Genomic DNA, 15,396 nt, shown 5'->3' on the forward strand with positions numbered 1-15,396 from the left:
GCCTTCATTATGTGGTCCCAAGATAATGACACAGGATGAAAAACTTGAATGCAGTCTGTAGTTTGACTGCTGTTTCTACCACAGCAGTTCCCAGTGCTGGAAAAAGGGGGTGAAATCTTAAAATCTGCAAAACAGCCTATCTCTTCTGTGGCCTGTGTTTACAGATCCCCGTGCAAGTGTTTCGCTTTCTTTGGATTGTGGCTGTTATCTCGGCTGAGATCCAGAAAGCCCCCCCCCCCCAACTATTTCTGCGTGCCAAGAGGTTTTGGCTTCTCTTTTTGTGAACTGAAACTGAGCTGTATTGCAAACCACTTCTGAAACCATGTGGACTTTTAAGAGCTGTTTGTGTCTCCGGGGTCTGTAGCAAAAAAAAAAAAAAAAAAAAAAAAAAATTCCTCTGGGCTTGCCCAAACTGTGCTGCTTAATGTTGCTGTTTGGCGTCTAGCCCATGATGATTTTTCCATGGAGAGATGTGGGTCTAACATAAGAGTGTTAAACTGAATCATAGGTTAAGTTTTTTTTATGCATTTACTCACTTGCTGTTCTGCACACTAAATATGTAACATAATATTATGTGCTGTTGACCATAAGGGGGAAATGGCTTATGGCTTTTTCTTGGATCAGAGTTTATTCTAAAAATGGAAATAAAATCAAATTATTGTGATTCAAGGGTTGTTATTATGCTTGTGTTGAGATATTATCAACTTTTGTTTTTCTCATTGATGGTAAAATGGGGTTTCTTAAAAATGACACAAGAAGTTCGTTCTGGTACTGTACCCAAATAATTGTTTAGGAAAAATATGTTTTTCTTAAAGTGAATTTTGCCTTGGTGAAGAAGCTCTTGACACTGATATGAGAGGATATAAGAGGATTTTCCTCATTTACCTTTCAAGATGCAAAACAGATTCTAAAACACTGGCCTCTTATTTATAGTGTATGGATATAAGCAGATTAATGTATAATTCTTATTTCCTGTAAAAACAGATATTAGCAGGATAAGTCTGGTCTCAAGTTTATGCAGCCCTGACTACTCAAACTTTAATTTATTAATATATTTCTTGCTCTTGGGACTTTGGAAAGTCATGATGAAGGGTTTCAGATAAGTTCCTTCCTCCTTAAAAACTCAGAAGATTTTAACATTTCAGAGCTAGCAGTTCTAGTGAGCTGCGAATGCAGTGATATTCGGTGATCTTGTTTGTGTTCATTCTGTTATGACTTTGGCTTTCAGGTCAAGCATTGTTGTCAACACTGCATTAGAGGAGTTCTGTTTTTAGGATTTCCTCTTCCCTAACAAGAAGTTGGGGCGCGGGTGGCGCTGTGGGTTAAAGCCTCAGTGCCTAGGGCTTGCCGATTGAAAGGTTGGCGGTTCGAATCCCCGCGGCGGGGTGCGCTCCCGCTGTTCGGTCCCAGCGCCTGCCAATCTAGCAGTTCAAAAGCACCCCTGGGTGCAAGTAAATAAATAGGGACCGCTTACTAGCGGGAAGGTAAACGGTGTTTCCGTGTGCGGCTCTGGCTCGCCAGAGCAGCTTCGTCATGCTGGCCACGTGACCCGGAAGTGTCTTCGGACAGCGCTGGCCCTTGGCCTCTTTGAGTGAGATGGGCGCACAACCCTAGAGTCTGTCAAGACTGGCCCGTACGGGCAGGGGTACCTTTACCTTTTTAACAAGAAGCTGGGAGAGGCAGCACATGAACCTTAGTACTACTACAAATTTCATTATGCAGGGGTGGAGATTTCTTGAATTTACATCACAGCCTGAAATACAAACAATATCAACATTGCGCTATTTTTGCATCAAAAAGATTGCTTATAAATAATGGAACTAAAGCTCAAGCTCTATTGTGTTTGAGTGGTTTTCTGTGGCTTCAGTGATTATACCGGAATTGGATTATTCTCTTGCATATTAGCATTTTTTTTATAAGAGTGAACAAGCAGTTCTAAGAGGGAGCTCTGAAGTGTTAACATTCTGTTAAAACTAAATTAGATCTGTTAGAAGCAAGAATAAAATGACAGTTTATGGCAGATTCTAAACAAGTGAATAGCTACAGAAATGCCTGTATAGAACATCTTTATTCACATTTTATTTCAAAAGCGCTGCGCTTTATAGTATTTAGCTTCCATTGCTATGACAATGGAAAACAGTTTTCCCAGTAGCTTGCAGCATTTGTAAATGCAGAGCAAGAAAATGTTTGGATATAGCTACAGTCCAACAGCCTTGAAAAAGAGTACAAACAGATGTATTAAACTGAAGTTACAATTTTGGCAATACCTTATTTCCAAAAGTATGAACACAGAAAAGGTTTAAGTTGACATGTGTTGCATTTGCCATTGATATTTTTGAATTGTTATTAAAAAAAAGACAAACTGAAATCATTATGACTCTACCAACCAAATGACATGGACCTTCACTTTGTATCTCATTGAGAAACACTATTTTGCTGCCACCCACTGCTTTTAGACACCTGTTATACCCCAATCATGCATGTATATTCAGTATATACTGTATGTCTATTGTTCGCATATGTACTTTGTTCAAAGGGACTAGTTTTCAAATAAAGGTGCATAGGATTCAAGCCTTAGCCTTCAAGTAAGTAACCTTTCTTAGTATCCTATGCCAGGCTGAAGAGAAGAAAGCATTAAGCCCCAGGCAACTGAGGGTTTGTACCAGTCTACTGCTGCAAGCGCTGGCCACAACATGAGGTTAGCATGCCCCCATGGTCCTGTTTTTCTGATAGTTTGGTTCTTTAAGTGCTCTTAAAAACATGCTTTTCCTACATGCCTTGAAGGCTTCTACTTCAGCTGGCTTTCCTCTTTCCTTATTTTGCCATTCAGCATTTCATTATCCAGCTTAGAAGGAGCAATTTACCCTTGTTTGTTTCAGAGCCTGTTCTGTTTTATTTTGTGCCTTTATATCCTTCCTGGCTTCCGTTGAACTCCAGGCAGCATGTATAGGACTCCTGCGGAGTTTCCAAGCCAATCCAGGCCTATGTAGTTTCAGCAGAGTTAATGTATTGTATGCCACGCCCTGGGATCTGGAACCCTGATGCTACATAAAAACAGTGCTCAAGTAGGTTACTAGTTCCCGGTTCCTTATTTGCTTGCAAGTTCAAAACACTGAAAAGAATGAAAATGCATTCATCCCTGAACCCCCAGATAGCATTTGGAGTGCCCCATATAGTATATTTCCATGACTGGGGACTCCCACCTTTGAGTCCTAGAAGAGTTGTTTTTGGTCCAAATTATCTTGCTTATGAAATGCTCATAAGAAATTAAATCAGCAACTGGTTGTGCCTACCCCACAACATGAATCACACACCCATCCATCTGGGGGAGTGTGCCTTGTGAGATGACATTGGATCCTGCCTAGCCCAGAGCTTCCTGCAGGCACATAGCATAGTTGGCGGCATCTGTACATACTAACAATAGCTAAAATGTGTAAAAAAAGAAGATGATGATATGCTTTGGGCAGCAAACAGCGAATCATGCACCCACCCACAAAATAAAGTATAATGATATTGATGATCATATTAATTGTTCCGAATTATTTTATGTAGATTGATGGAAGATTAAATATGAGGATATACTAATCTAATTGAAAGGAAAATGGGGTCTAGCATATATTTTTATCCTAATAAACATCGAAAAGGGAATATTGAAGAGTTGTCGACCTTTATTATAGTGCTTTGTAATAAGAATTATAGCGAACATACAACTCCTGAGTCTCATCACTGCCTCCTGTGAGAGCGAGTGCCATAGTTTTAACTAATATTGTTTTTTACAGCCGTGATCGTAGCATTACGCAAAGCAATAATACATGTAGATGGTGAGACTTGTACTGGAGTGGTTTACCATGTACAGTGGTTTGAAAGCAGCCTATGAATTAGTACAGTGGTAGGCGGCAGCAGCAACAACAACAACAACAACAACAACTCCTTTCCAAACAGGGCTGGATGAGGCAACTGGGTCAAGTGGCAGATTCAGGGGTTGTTACTTTTAAGCCTCTTGGCGATTCCCCTCTGTCGGAGGACAGAGCTTGTACGTGCTATGTAGCCTCTCCGGTTCCCCCAGACCTAGCCTGGTACTTTAGGTGCAGTGAATGATGCTAATCTGTTATCATTGTTGAAGTAAGATTCAATTGTCTGTCCGGGCCGTTTTTGAATGTGGAATAGGGAAGGAGTGCCAGCCCTTCACCGCTAACAGCAAAATATTGGGGGCCAGCCCTGCTTCTAAAACATGTTTTTGTGGTTTTCCAGAGCTTGGTTTCAGCTGTGGGGAAGCTGAAGTATACTCTCTGCATCAGTGAGATTGCTTCTGAGTTCATCATCGTCCAACCTTTTGTAGAATCCTTTTCAGTGTATCCTAGCAACAAGAATGGCAATATGCACAAAGGCCATTAGGGACCCTTACTTTAAAAAATTTAATCTACCCTCAGTTTTAAAAAAAAATCTACAAATTTAAGATAACTTGAAGTCTAAAGCACGTCTACCAAAGGATTTTCTAATTCTATTGACTTTTTCCAGAATAGTAGTAACTACAAAATATTATACAACAAATATTATAGCCCTTGGAAAGGTTAATCAGTGTATCAGATTTAATGGTTTAAAATCTTTATTCTTATGACTACATGTTTCACAAATGAATGTTTGGTTAATTGTGTTTGCTTGAGTACTTAAATGATAATCTGAAAAATAACATTTTCACTCAGCATCAGTCATCTAGATAAATATTTAACAAACTGTTTGGACGCTGGGCAATAGGAATCCCTGGAGTCCTAAAGAGCTGCTGTTTCCCCCTTTAGTGTATGTGTACTGCTTCTGCCCTGTTGTCTGGTAGTCCTTGGAAGCACTGTGGTTTTCTCTTCCTTTTCCCCAAGCAACCAGAATGTATTTTTCCTGTGCTGAGTTTGTCTGAGGTCAGTTACACCTTAGAAAGTATTTTCTGCACATAAAAGGTAAAGGTAAAGGACCCCTGACAGTTAAGTTCAGTCGCGAACAACTCTGGGGTTGCGGCGCTCATCTTGCTTTACTGGCTGAGGGAGCTGACGTTTTGTCTGTAGACAGCTTCCGGGTCACGTGGCCAGCATGACTAAGCCGCTTCTGGCGAAACCAGAGCAGCACACGGAAACACTGTTAACCTCCCCGCTGGAGCGGTACCTATTTATCTACTTGCACTTTGACGTGCTTTTGAACTGCTAGGTTGGCAGGAGCTGGGACCGAGCAACGGGAGCTCACCCCATCATGGGGATTTGAACCACCGACCTTCTGATCGGCAAGCCCTAGGCTCAGTGGTTTAGACCACAGCGCCACCCGCATCCCTAAGGTAAAGGTAAAGGACCCCGATAGTTAAGTCTAGTCGCGAACGACTCCGGGGTTGCGGCACTCATCTCGCTTTACTGGCCGAGGAGCTGATGTTTGTCTGCAGATAGTTTTTCCGGGTCATGTGGCCAGCATGACTAAGCCGCTTCTGGTGAAACCAGAATACTGCTACACAATAAATGTAGAATCTCCGACCCAAATGGAAAATGCAAAAGGTTAACACTTTACAAAGAGTTATAGAATTGTAGAGTTGGAAAAGAGTTCATCTAGCTCAAAGAGACTTAGACATGTCTTCTGCTCTATAGCAGACACTCGATAAGAATTCGCTTACAGTACAACACATTATATGTCTACTCAGAAGTCGATTTCTTTGTGTTTGTTGGGGTAAGTGGTTACAAGATAGCAGCCTAAGCTTTGTTTAAGGGTTGGGGTTTTTTGAGGGAGGACAGTTCCTGTTGCTTTTAAAGCTGTAACTCCACAGTCAGGGTCAATGAGACATAGCTGACTTCCCATGGTAAGCATGGGGTCAGCACAGAGTAGTTGGTTTTTTAAAAGATCATTGTCATGCATCATTCTCCCCACCAGCCCCTTTCAGTTTGTATTATTTAGCTCTTGTTACAGAACTTGTTTCTTCCATATTTAACTTCATTGCTGGCAGGGATGAAGTATGGTGCATGGCTCTCATTCTGCTAAGAAAACAAGGAAAGGGGCCTTTATTCAATCATCCATTTTTTTTCTGGGAAGTGTGGCTTGACGTTCTGATTTTAATCCTGAGAAGAAATGGTTACAGTGACTTTATAATATGATAGAATATTTTGACATAATTGAAGGTGTTCCATTCCTTTGAAAATAGCCATGCCTTGTACCTGTGAGAAGTTAACAAAACACCCGGGTAATTTAAACTGTGCTGGAGAGTAGAACAATACTCTATTCCAACAGAAATAATTAAATCAGAGCAGGATGACCTTGGCACCATGCTATTTTCCTGTTGATTTTTTAAGCTCTGGAACCCCTACTGGAAGATGCATAGTCTTTGTACAGTTGTAATAAAGTGAGCATTAAAACCTCTGTTTCAAACAATTAAACTGTATTGAATAGCATAATAGGAAAATTCTGGAGAAATAATTAGTTATGCATGCTATTTTGATTTGAAAAACTTTTATAGAGGTTTATAGACCACAGATATAATTTTAAAATGACAAATCAAATAAATAAGCACTTTAATGTTATTTGATAGGAAAACATATCATGGGAATAAAAACTTCTCATCTGCAGTTGCTGATGTGTTTTGGAATTGTGTAGTGCTTTCGTTCATTAATGAGAACTTCATTGGATTTTGTTTAGTGATAAATTGGCTTCAAGAAGGGTAACATATGGTTCTGCCTAGGTAGAATAAAATTGTGGTTGTGAAGTAAATTGCTGGCATTGGTAAAATGGGCTAAAAGGCTGCATTTGGTTTTCAAGTAGAGCTGTTTGGAGTCAAAGCTGCAAAGTGAACTTTCTTGTACAGGCAATTCTCAACTTACACTGGGGTTACATTTTGGAGATAATGCATAAACTCAAAATCACATATAGCAAAGTGCATGGGATTCAGTGGGGGGTGGGATTGCCAAGGTCTTTTTTCCCTGGCCTTCCCTCTTTCTTTCTTTCTTTCTTTCTTTCTTTCTTTCTTTCTTTCTACCTATCTATCTATCTATCTATCTATGTATTTTATTGCCAACTGCACAAAGCTGAATGCGCACAAGTTAAATAAACATAAGTTGTCAGTTACCTGTATCCTAAAACGTTGGTAGGAAAAAACCCAATACTTTTAAGATAGCACTGAATGACCATAAACCATGCATCTTGTTCTGAACTGCTGTACTGTTTTGTCTCCTTGCTTTTAAATTGGTGGTACCTTTTGAAGGAGTGAAATCAGACTCTATGTTTTAGATAAATGAATTTATTAAGCCAACAGTAAGTGTCTTACAGTTTTTTACTAACAATTAAATAATTTATACCGTACATTATTTATAATGGAAAGGTTGGCTCTCCTGAATTGGATAGTTGTGGTTTAATCATCTTCTTTTTTTAAGTGAGCAGATTGGACCTCCTTAAAAGGTACAATTGAGAGATCTAAATTTGAGGCTGATGAGTTAGGTTTTTGTGTTATCTTTCGTCCAAATGCAGCAGTTAACTGCCTTTTAATATAACAGTGAATCAACCTTATTGGGTAGCGAATGAATGCTGTTAAGCAAATAGAAAAAAATCATATCTAAGGTTACGTATAATTTATTCCCTATAAATATTGATTTTGAGCCGAACTTCATGGACAGTGTTGTCTGAATGCCATGCATTTAATCTCTTGTGAATATATTGACCTAGGAGTCACTGTACTGAAGACGGTTGAGCTACCGCAGCCGCTTTTATTTCTCTTGGTGAATTCTCCAGCCCTTAGCATGTATAATTAAGGCATGCTAAAAATGGTTTTCTATATGGAGGCAAGCAGATAATACAAGAAAAGAGAGTGCTTAGGGAAGGTCCTAGAGGAGCAATAAGCTTGAAGAAACAATAGCTGCTTCGTTTACCAACAAGCAATGCAGGGGGGAGTGAAGACATCTCTTATATCTTATTGATTGGAAGAGAACTGACTGATAATCTGTCATTTAGTATACTAAGCACTCATCCTGCTGTGTATGGTAAGGATGCGTGTACCACCACATCTATTCAGTTTTTGAGTTTTTGAGAAACTCAAAACTCAATGACTTCTCACAGCTGTCCATGGAGGCGCAGGTCAATTCTGTGTCCAGGGCAGCTGTTTATCAGCTCCATCTGGAACGCAGGCTGAGACCCTACCTGCCTGTGGACAGTCTTGCCAGAGTGGTGCATGCTCTAGTTACCTCTCCCTTGGACTACTGCAATGCGCTCTATGTGGGGCTACCGTTGAAGGTGACCTGGAAACGAAAACTAACCCAGAATGCGGCACCTAGACTGGTAACTGGGAGCGGCTGCCGAGACCACATAACACCAGTTTTGAAAGACCTACATTGGCTCCCAGTACGTTTCTGAGCAAAATTCAAAGTGTTGGTGCTGACCTTTTAAGCCCTAAACGGCCTTGGTCCAGTATACCTGAAGGAGCGTCTCCACCCCCATCGTTCACCCCCCGGGTGTTGAGGGCCTTCTGGCGGTTCCCTTGCGAGAAGCGAAGTTACAGGGAACCAGGCAGAGGGCCTTCTCGGTAGTGGCACCTGCCCTGTGGAACGCCCTCCCACCAGATGTCAAAGTGAAAAACAACTACCAGACTTTTAGAAGACATCTGAAGGCAGCCCTGTTTAGGGAAGCTTTTAATGTTTAACAGACTATTGTATTTTAGTATTTTGTTGGAAGCTGCCCAGAGTGGCTGGGGAAACCCAGCCAGATGGGTGCGATATAAATAATAAATTATTATTATTATTATCATTAAGACTGAATATTATCAGTACTTGTTTTTATGCCTGTATTGTGGCAGTAGATACTTTTAATTACCATGTTTTATATATGTGGGGAATAGTATCATAATTTAAATTTTTAGAACAATGCATAATTTTAAAGACTAGAGCAATATCTGAATTATAAAACCTGCCGTGAGTATGCAATGGCTATAGTATTATATTTTTATGGATTTTAGTTGCATTGCTAATCTTAAAATATGGACATTAAAATTAATAGGGGAATAGCATAGAGAAATAACCTTAGTGCTTCTTGTTTTTTATATAGATTTCAGCAGAAATTGTATAATTAACCAACTTTCATTTTCCCTGCTGGTATTGTATATCATAAGGTCTCCCAAACTTGGGTGTTCAGCTGTTTTGGGGCCATAATTCCCATAATCCCTGACCACTGGTTCTGCTAGCTAGGAATGATGGGAGTTGTAGACCTAAGACTGGAAAACCCTGGTACAATGTATCCCTTCTTTCAGGTCCTGTAGTATTTATTAAACTAAAGTTATCCCCTCCTCTGGCAATCTGCTTAATGGTTGCCATCAATTTGATTTTAATTAATTTTAATTTTAATTAATTTTATAATGAATGTTTTTAGAATGTTGGATTATTTTGATTGTTGTTAGCCTCCCTGAGCCCAGCTTCGGCTGGGGAGGGCGGGATATAAATATTTATTATTATTATTATTATTATTATTATTATTATTATTATTACTGGAAAATTATTAATTTAAATTCTTATCCTTAGACCAGTATATGAACAATTGTTGTATATATATCTGAAATTAATTAATTTTGTAAGCCATTTGTGATGTGGATTTGATGGCACTATCATTTTTGGCTTTCTGCTTTCCTGAAATACCCACCTTTATATATCATTTGTCTTCCAGAGGCTTGAAACATTTTATTTCATTGATTGTTATGTCCCAGCATGACAACAGTCTTGAAGCCACTTGATCTGTGGTTAGTTTTTCATCTGCTATACATGATAAAGAATGTATGAAATAAATAGCGTGTGAAAAAGTTCAAAATATGGGATGTGGTTGGTTGCCATAATGGGAAATACTGATTGATGTAATGAATTTCATTTTTCTTTACTTTTTCAAGCTGGACCTGTGATCTGCAGAATGCTGACCTATCCTCCAACTCGAAGAGAGTTAATAGTGGGTTGTGGTCTGCAAATGTTCCAGCAACTGGCAGGTATTAACACAGTCATGTATGTATCACTTTTTCAACTTTGGTTTTTTTTATTTAAAAAACATGTTTTATTTGGTACAACAGAAAATAGACAAAAAGCTTTCAGTGACATGTATATTTTTCAGATAGTATAGAGGGCGAGGGGTGACCAGTAGAGAAAATGTCAGGAAGCCCAGAAACAATGGAAATAGTATAAAGGTGATTTATAAATTGACAAACTCCACTTGTAAGAAACTCTCCATTTCTTGCAATAAAGCATGGGATGCAGTGCAGGAAATCTTGTCATATTGATTTGAGATGTTTGGAGATACTGTTGTAATTGTTACCCAACAGTGGCAACTGTTTAAGTTTATATATACATTCACATGTACAGTGGTGCCTCGCAAGACGAAATTAATTCGTTCCGCGAGTCTCTTCGTCTAGCGGTTTTTTCGTCTTGCGAAGCAACCCTATTAGCGCCTTAGCGGATTAGCCCTGTTAGCGGTTTAGTGGCTATTAAAGGTTTAAGTGATTAGCTGCTAAAAGGCTATTAGCGGCTTAGAAAAAGGGGGTGGGGAGCGAAAAAAAATCTCAAGAATCGCAAGACGTTTTCGTCTTGCGAAGCAAGCCCATAGGGAAATTTGTCCTGCGAAGCGCATTGAAAAACGGAAAACCCTTTCGTCTAGTGGGTTTTCCGTCTTGTGAGGCATTCGTCTTGCGGGGCACCACTGTAATAATATTTTGTAAATTTAATAATCACTTTTCTACTATTTACATTTTTCTGTAGATTCCTGTGGTTTTCTGTTTTTCATATCCCTGAGACCTTCTCCTTTGTTTCAGATGTGTGCTTTTCAAATTTTGCATGAAAATGCATTGTCAACTGCATTTAGACTAATGTTCAAGGTAACAGAGCAGATTTTTCTGCAGTGCACCTATTTAAGCATGCTTCCCTATGAGGCGAAACAAAATCCACAAAGTGTAGAGCTGGTATCAAATTACTTTGAAAATGTGATGTGTGCATATGGTAAATGAGAAAATATCTGAAGTTCCCGAAGAAAAAACACAGTTGGAGGGGGTCCAAATCTTTTTTCTTTCTTTGGAAATATATTGAAACCCTGTAAGATTTATGGTACTCATTAGCTGACTTTGCTTATCCTAAACTTACAGATGTGCTTAGATCAGAAACACCTTACCAAGCAGTAGTTTTTGCAGACTGTGAATGGAACAGATCTAGTTGACAATGAGGAAGTGGAGAAGGGCGGAAGTTACTGCAAAAAAAACCCTCTTAAATTCTAAAATGCGTTACAGCAGCTCTGGTGTGGATTTATTAAGTAAATCTTTAGGCACCAAGTATTAGAAACACACAATTCAGTGTAAATTGATTTCCCCTCAGTTTGTTTTTTTGGTGTTTGAGATACAGACACACACAAATGTATGTTAGGGGACTCGCACTGTGAAATGCTTTGATTGAAAACCTGTTGCCTTGCTAGATATGAATTGTAGTATATGACAGCAGACTGCTTGGTAACCTTCAGCACATTCTATGACCTATACATTTTAATGGCTTACTAACGTAAAGATCCAGCACTGCACACATTTAGCCTTCTGCCATATCTTTTCCAGCTGACTGTATTTTAAATGAGAGGACCATGGTAGCAGAGTGAACCATCGCTTTTGCGTGTTGGGTAGGGAGGAAAATGTGCTAAACAAGGTTTTTCCATGTGCAGCTGTTGAAGAAACTGGTCTCATTATATTTACTACATGTTTTGTACAGAAGGGTCGTAGTTCAGTGGTGGAGAATCTGCTTTCCATATAGAAGATCACAGGCTGGGAAAGTTTCCTTTTTGGAAACCTTGTACAACTAGCTGCCAGTCAGTTTAAGCAGTTCTGAGCTAATGGACCAATGGGCTCAGCCTGTATAAAGCAGCCTCCTGTGTTCCTATATATTACTTTTTGTTTGCATTTTTATAACAGTGACTTGTGATCTGATACAAAGGAGGAAAATAAGCAAATTCAGGTACTAATTCTTTCACACTATTATGTAATGAAGTTACATAACAACCAGCTGGAATAGCAGCTGATGGAGACGGTTCTGATAGAAGAGGAACCACATGGCATTTGGACCCAGCTGAGCTGATAAAGGAGGACTAACTGTTTCTTTTCTGTCAGTTGCAACCAAGTGGAAGATTCAGAGAGCCCGATATTACTGCGCCCTAAATCCTAATTGAACTCTGACTCCATTAGTTTGCCTGCATAACTTTTACGATCTTCAAAATTTATTATTGCTCATTTTATGCCTGCTTATTGTCACTGGTGTGGCGAACCTGTGTTGAGAACTTGGGACTGGGCTAACATCCTTGAATGTAGCTCCATAACCCTTTCTAATATCACTGCACAAAGAAGGGTTACAGCCTAGGCTTCTTACTGTGATATGGTATAGCAGTCAGAGTGACACCAGAAATGTCAAGGTTTAAGGCTCCACTTGATAGATGACGTGGGGCCAATAATTCTCTTAAATGAAGGCGCTGTGCTCCTTAGAAGAAGGGCAGAACAGCTCCGCCCCACCCCAATCTCACTGACAGATGCAGTGATTTTTATGTGGACGGGCATCATGTAAGCTTATATCTGCAGCCTAGCTGGTGGCATTGCTACGTGAAGAAAGTCTTAAATAAGTTTAAAAACAAACAAATGGGAGAATGCCATAGGCAAAATCTAGTCTGTTTTGGGAAGGGTATTGGAGATAGGAAACTCCCGACTTATGAGACAGTAATTGTCCTTCTAATGGTGGAGGTCATTTAGAAATGCTTTATTGGCCTTGTAGACTTGCATCCTCATAATGTGACATTGTGGGGATTCAATGATAGGAAGTATAATTGAAAACTGTAAATCAGAGTGAGGATATTCAAATGTCAAAGGACTAGGAGATTAAATGACCTGCTGATAAACTCTAGCAAAATGATGTTGCATGAAATCATACAAAATTAGTAGAAATTAGTAGGAATGTTGTACTTATAACCCTAAGAAACTGATATGTCTTAAATATGAACACTATCAGTTATTTTAATGATTTCAGGCAATATTTTTGTGGCTGTGAGATCCTGTGTAAGAATTCAGTAGTATTGCAGACTTAATAATTTTGCTTTGGGAGAAATGTATCCTGCTGGTGTCTTTGTATTCTTCTCTGTTCCTATTTTTAAGCCATTTGTGTGAGTCTTTCACAGTCCAGCCATTTCTCCTCCTTGATCCTGCCAGGAAGTCATAGTACTATTTGATTTCAGCCTGTTGCCTTGGTAATAACTGTAATGTCACAAATTCAGCATTATAACTTCTCTGCACGATCAAAAAGCTGTGAGTGTGTGCTATGTGGGAGAAGAGAGCCCAAAGGCTTTGTTGTAATACACAGCTTTGATAATTAGTAAAACTGAGAGAGAACGACTTGCTTTTTTCAAACATAGCAGCCTGCCAGATTTGAGGTGCTGAAATTCATCTCCATTAAAAAAAAAATGTAATGTTCAGTCAGTCGGTTTCCCTTTCACAATATTCCTATGCATCCTTCCCACTATTCATCAGATATTTGTTGATGTTTGGAAGAATACATAGCCAACATTATCTGTATTAAGAGCAAGGTATGGAAGGTAGGTATGTTTAAAAACCTCATTGTCACTTAAGTCACTTTAGTCTTCCGTATTTAAATGCACACTTGATGTAAGCCAAATTCATAAATTTGTTAATGAGGTTGTGCAGGAGGTTTCTTGGGCTCGTTTCTCGTATGTTTTGAAAAACACTGATCAATCAGGATGTTTACTCAATTGTTCATCTTGGAGTTGGAGCTATAAATACTGCACTTTATACAACCCATTTTTCCTTTAAAAAAGGGGGGGGGGACACAATTTGCCTTGAGGTGAAATCGTTTGAAAGATGGTCAGTGTGAAATTTGACGATGGTTGGCAGGAATTGAACGCAACCCTTGTGTAATAGCCTGCTAAAGTTATTATAGCAAATGGCACCATGTCTTGCACTTTGTGGATTTTAGGCACCGTTATTTTGAGAGCGTCAAAACAGGTTCTGCTGGTGAGAGACTGACATATCTAGGTAACCAAACTCAGTTGGAGTTTAACAAGAAACAATCTCACACCAAGATTAAGTGAGTGGGCAGGACTTGATGAAAAAGAGTCGCACCTGTGACATGCTTTCCTCCCCCAGGAGGTCTTTTGGAAATAAGGTCTTTTATCTTCTGACTGAGGTGTACTTTTCAATAGGAGGCAACTCCTTTATATATTTTATAAAATGCGTAGGCAGTTAGCAGAAGAGACTTGCTATATCAGTTGGTCCAAATTGGTTCCAGTTTATTTCAGTGCATGTTGTGCATTAAGTTAATAGTCCACAAATATTTGTTTATTTGTTTGACGACTGTGACAACCCACAGTCGGACTTTTCGTGTTAACTGAACCTTCTCACTTCTAAGACACTCCTTCAGTATTGCTCTACAACGACAATAGCAAGATGAAAGGGATACAGGATCCATTCAAAAATTTGACTAAAATGTGATAGAGGATAGTGCCCCTTGTGGTATTTTGTATTCTTAATGCTTCAACAAAATGTTGCCTGTAGCATTTCTTTATTCTCCCCACCCCTCGGTGCAATATATAAGCTGGCTAACACCTTTTGAAGAATTTTTAAACTTTAGCTAGAAATGACAAAAAAATATTATTGCACAAGAAACTAAATTCCCTATCCAGCTTGGGAACTGCGTATCTTTCTAATCTACCCCTGAAAGGCATCTTACCTATCAATTCTCCTGCTGAACCAGAAGTAGGAAGAGCCTTCTTTACATATCTCTTACATGTGATCTGATAGCATATGAATAGTCTCTGAGAAGGTACCTGCTTGAATAGCAAGGTATAGAGAGTCTGGGGAGGAAGGACTATCGCTCCTCTATGCCAACTCTGCCCCAACTTCTGCCAACCTTGTCACGGCTAAAATGGCTGCTGTTTCTTTAATGCGAATAAAGCTGGGTCAGCATGACTCAGCGGCTTGCACCAAGTTGTATATATAAGTGAGAAATGTTAGTTTGTGCTGAGGCTGGTGTTTGGGTTGGTTGGTTGGTTGGTTGATGCTGGTGTGTATAGTTATTCAGTCGTGTTTTGCACAAGGACTTTTGATAATAAAACTCTGCAAGGATATTCTCGTGGACTCTTTTTGTGCTGACAAGGAGACTGAGGAGATAAAGGGAGGTCAGAACCCTTTCCTTCTTCTTTTTGCCTTTTACAAACACTGACAAACCTAGCAGTTCAAAAGCATACCAGTGCAAGTAGATTAGTAGGTGCGCTCTGACACTCGTCACGGTCCTTCGTGCAGTAGCGGTTGAGTCATGCTGGCCACCTGACCCAGAAAGCTGTGGACAAACACCGGCTCCCCTTGGCCTAAAAAGTGAAATGAGCGCCATACCC

The 15,396-nt window shown here is 39.5% G+C and overlaps 1 protein-coding gene across 2 annotated transcripts in view; it reads left to right on the plus strand.

The window, feature by feature from the left end:
* SLC2A13 (solute carrier family 2 member 13) overlaps window positions 1–15,396 on the plus strand; it is a 103,644-nt gene that overhangs the window by 28,328 nt on the left and 59,920 nt on the right. For both annotated transcript variants that reach the window (XM_083399733.1, XM_083399732.1), the window contains exon 4: window positions 9,878–9,986. In XM_083399733.1, the coding sequence (XP_083255859.1) occupies window positions 9,878–9,986 (109 nt within the window). The remainder of the gene's footprint in view (window positions 1–9,877; window positions 9,987–15,396) is intronic.

Source organism: Podarcis tiliguerta (genome assembly GCF_965153285.1).
Source record: "Podarcis tiliguerta genome assembly, chromosome: 10".
Taxonomy (NCBI): Eukaryota; Metazoa; Chordata; class Lepidosauria; order Squamata; family Lacertidae; genus Podarcis; species Podarcis tiliguerta.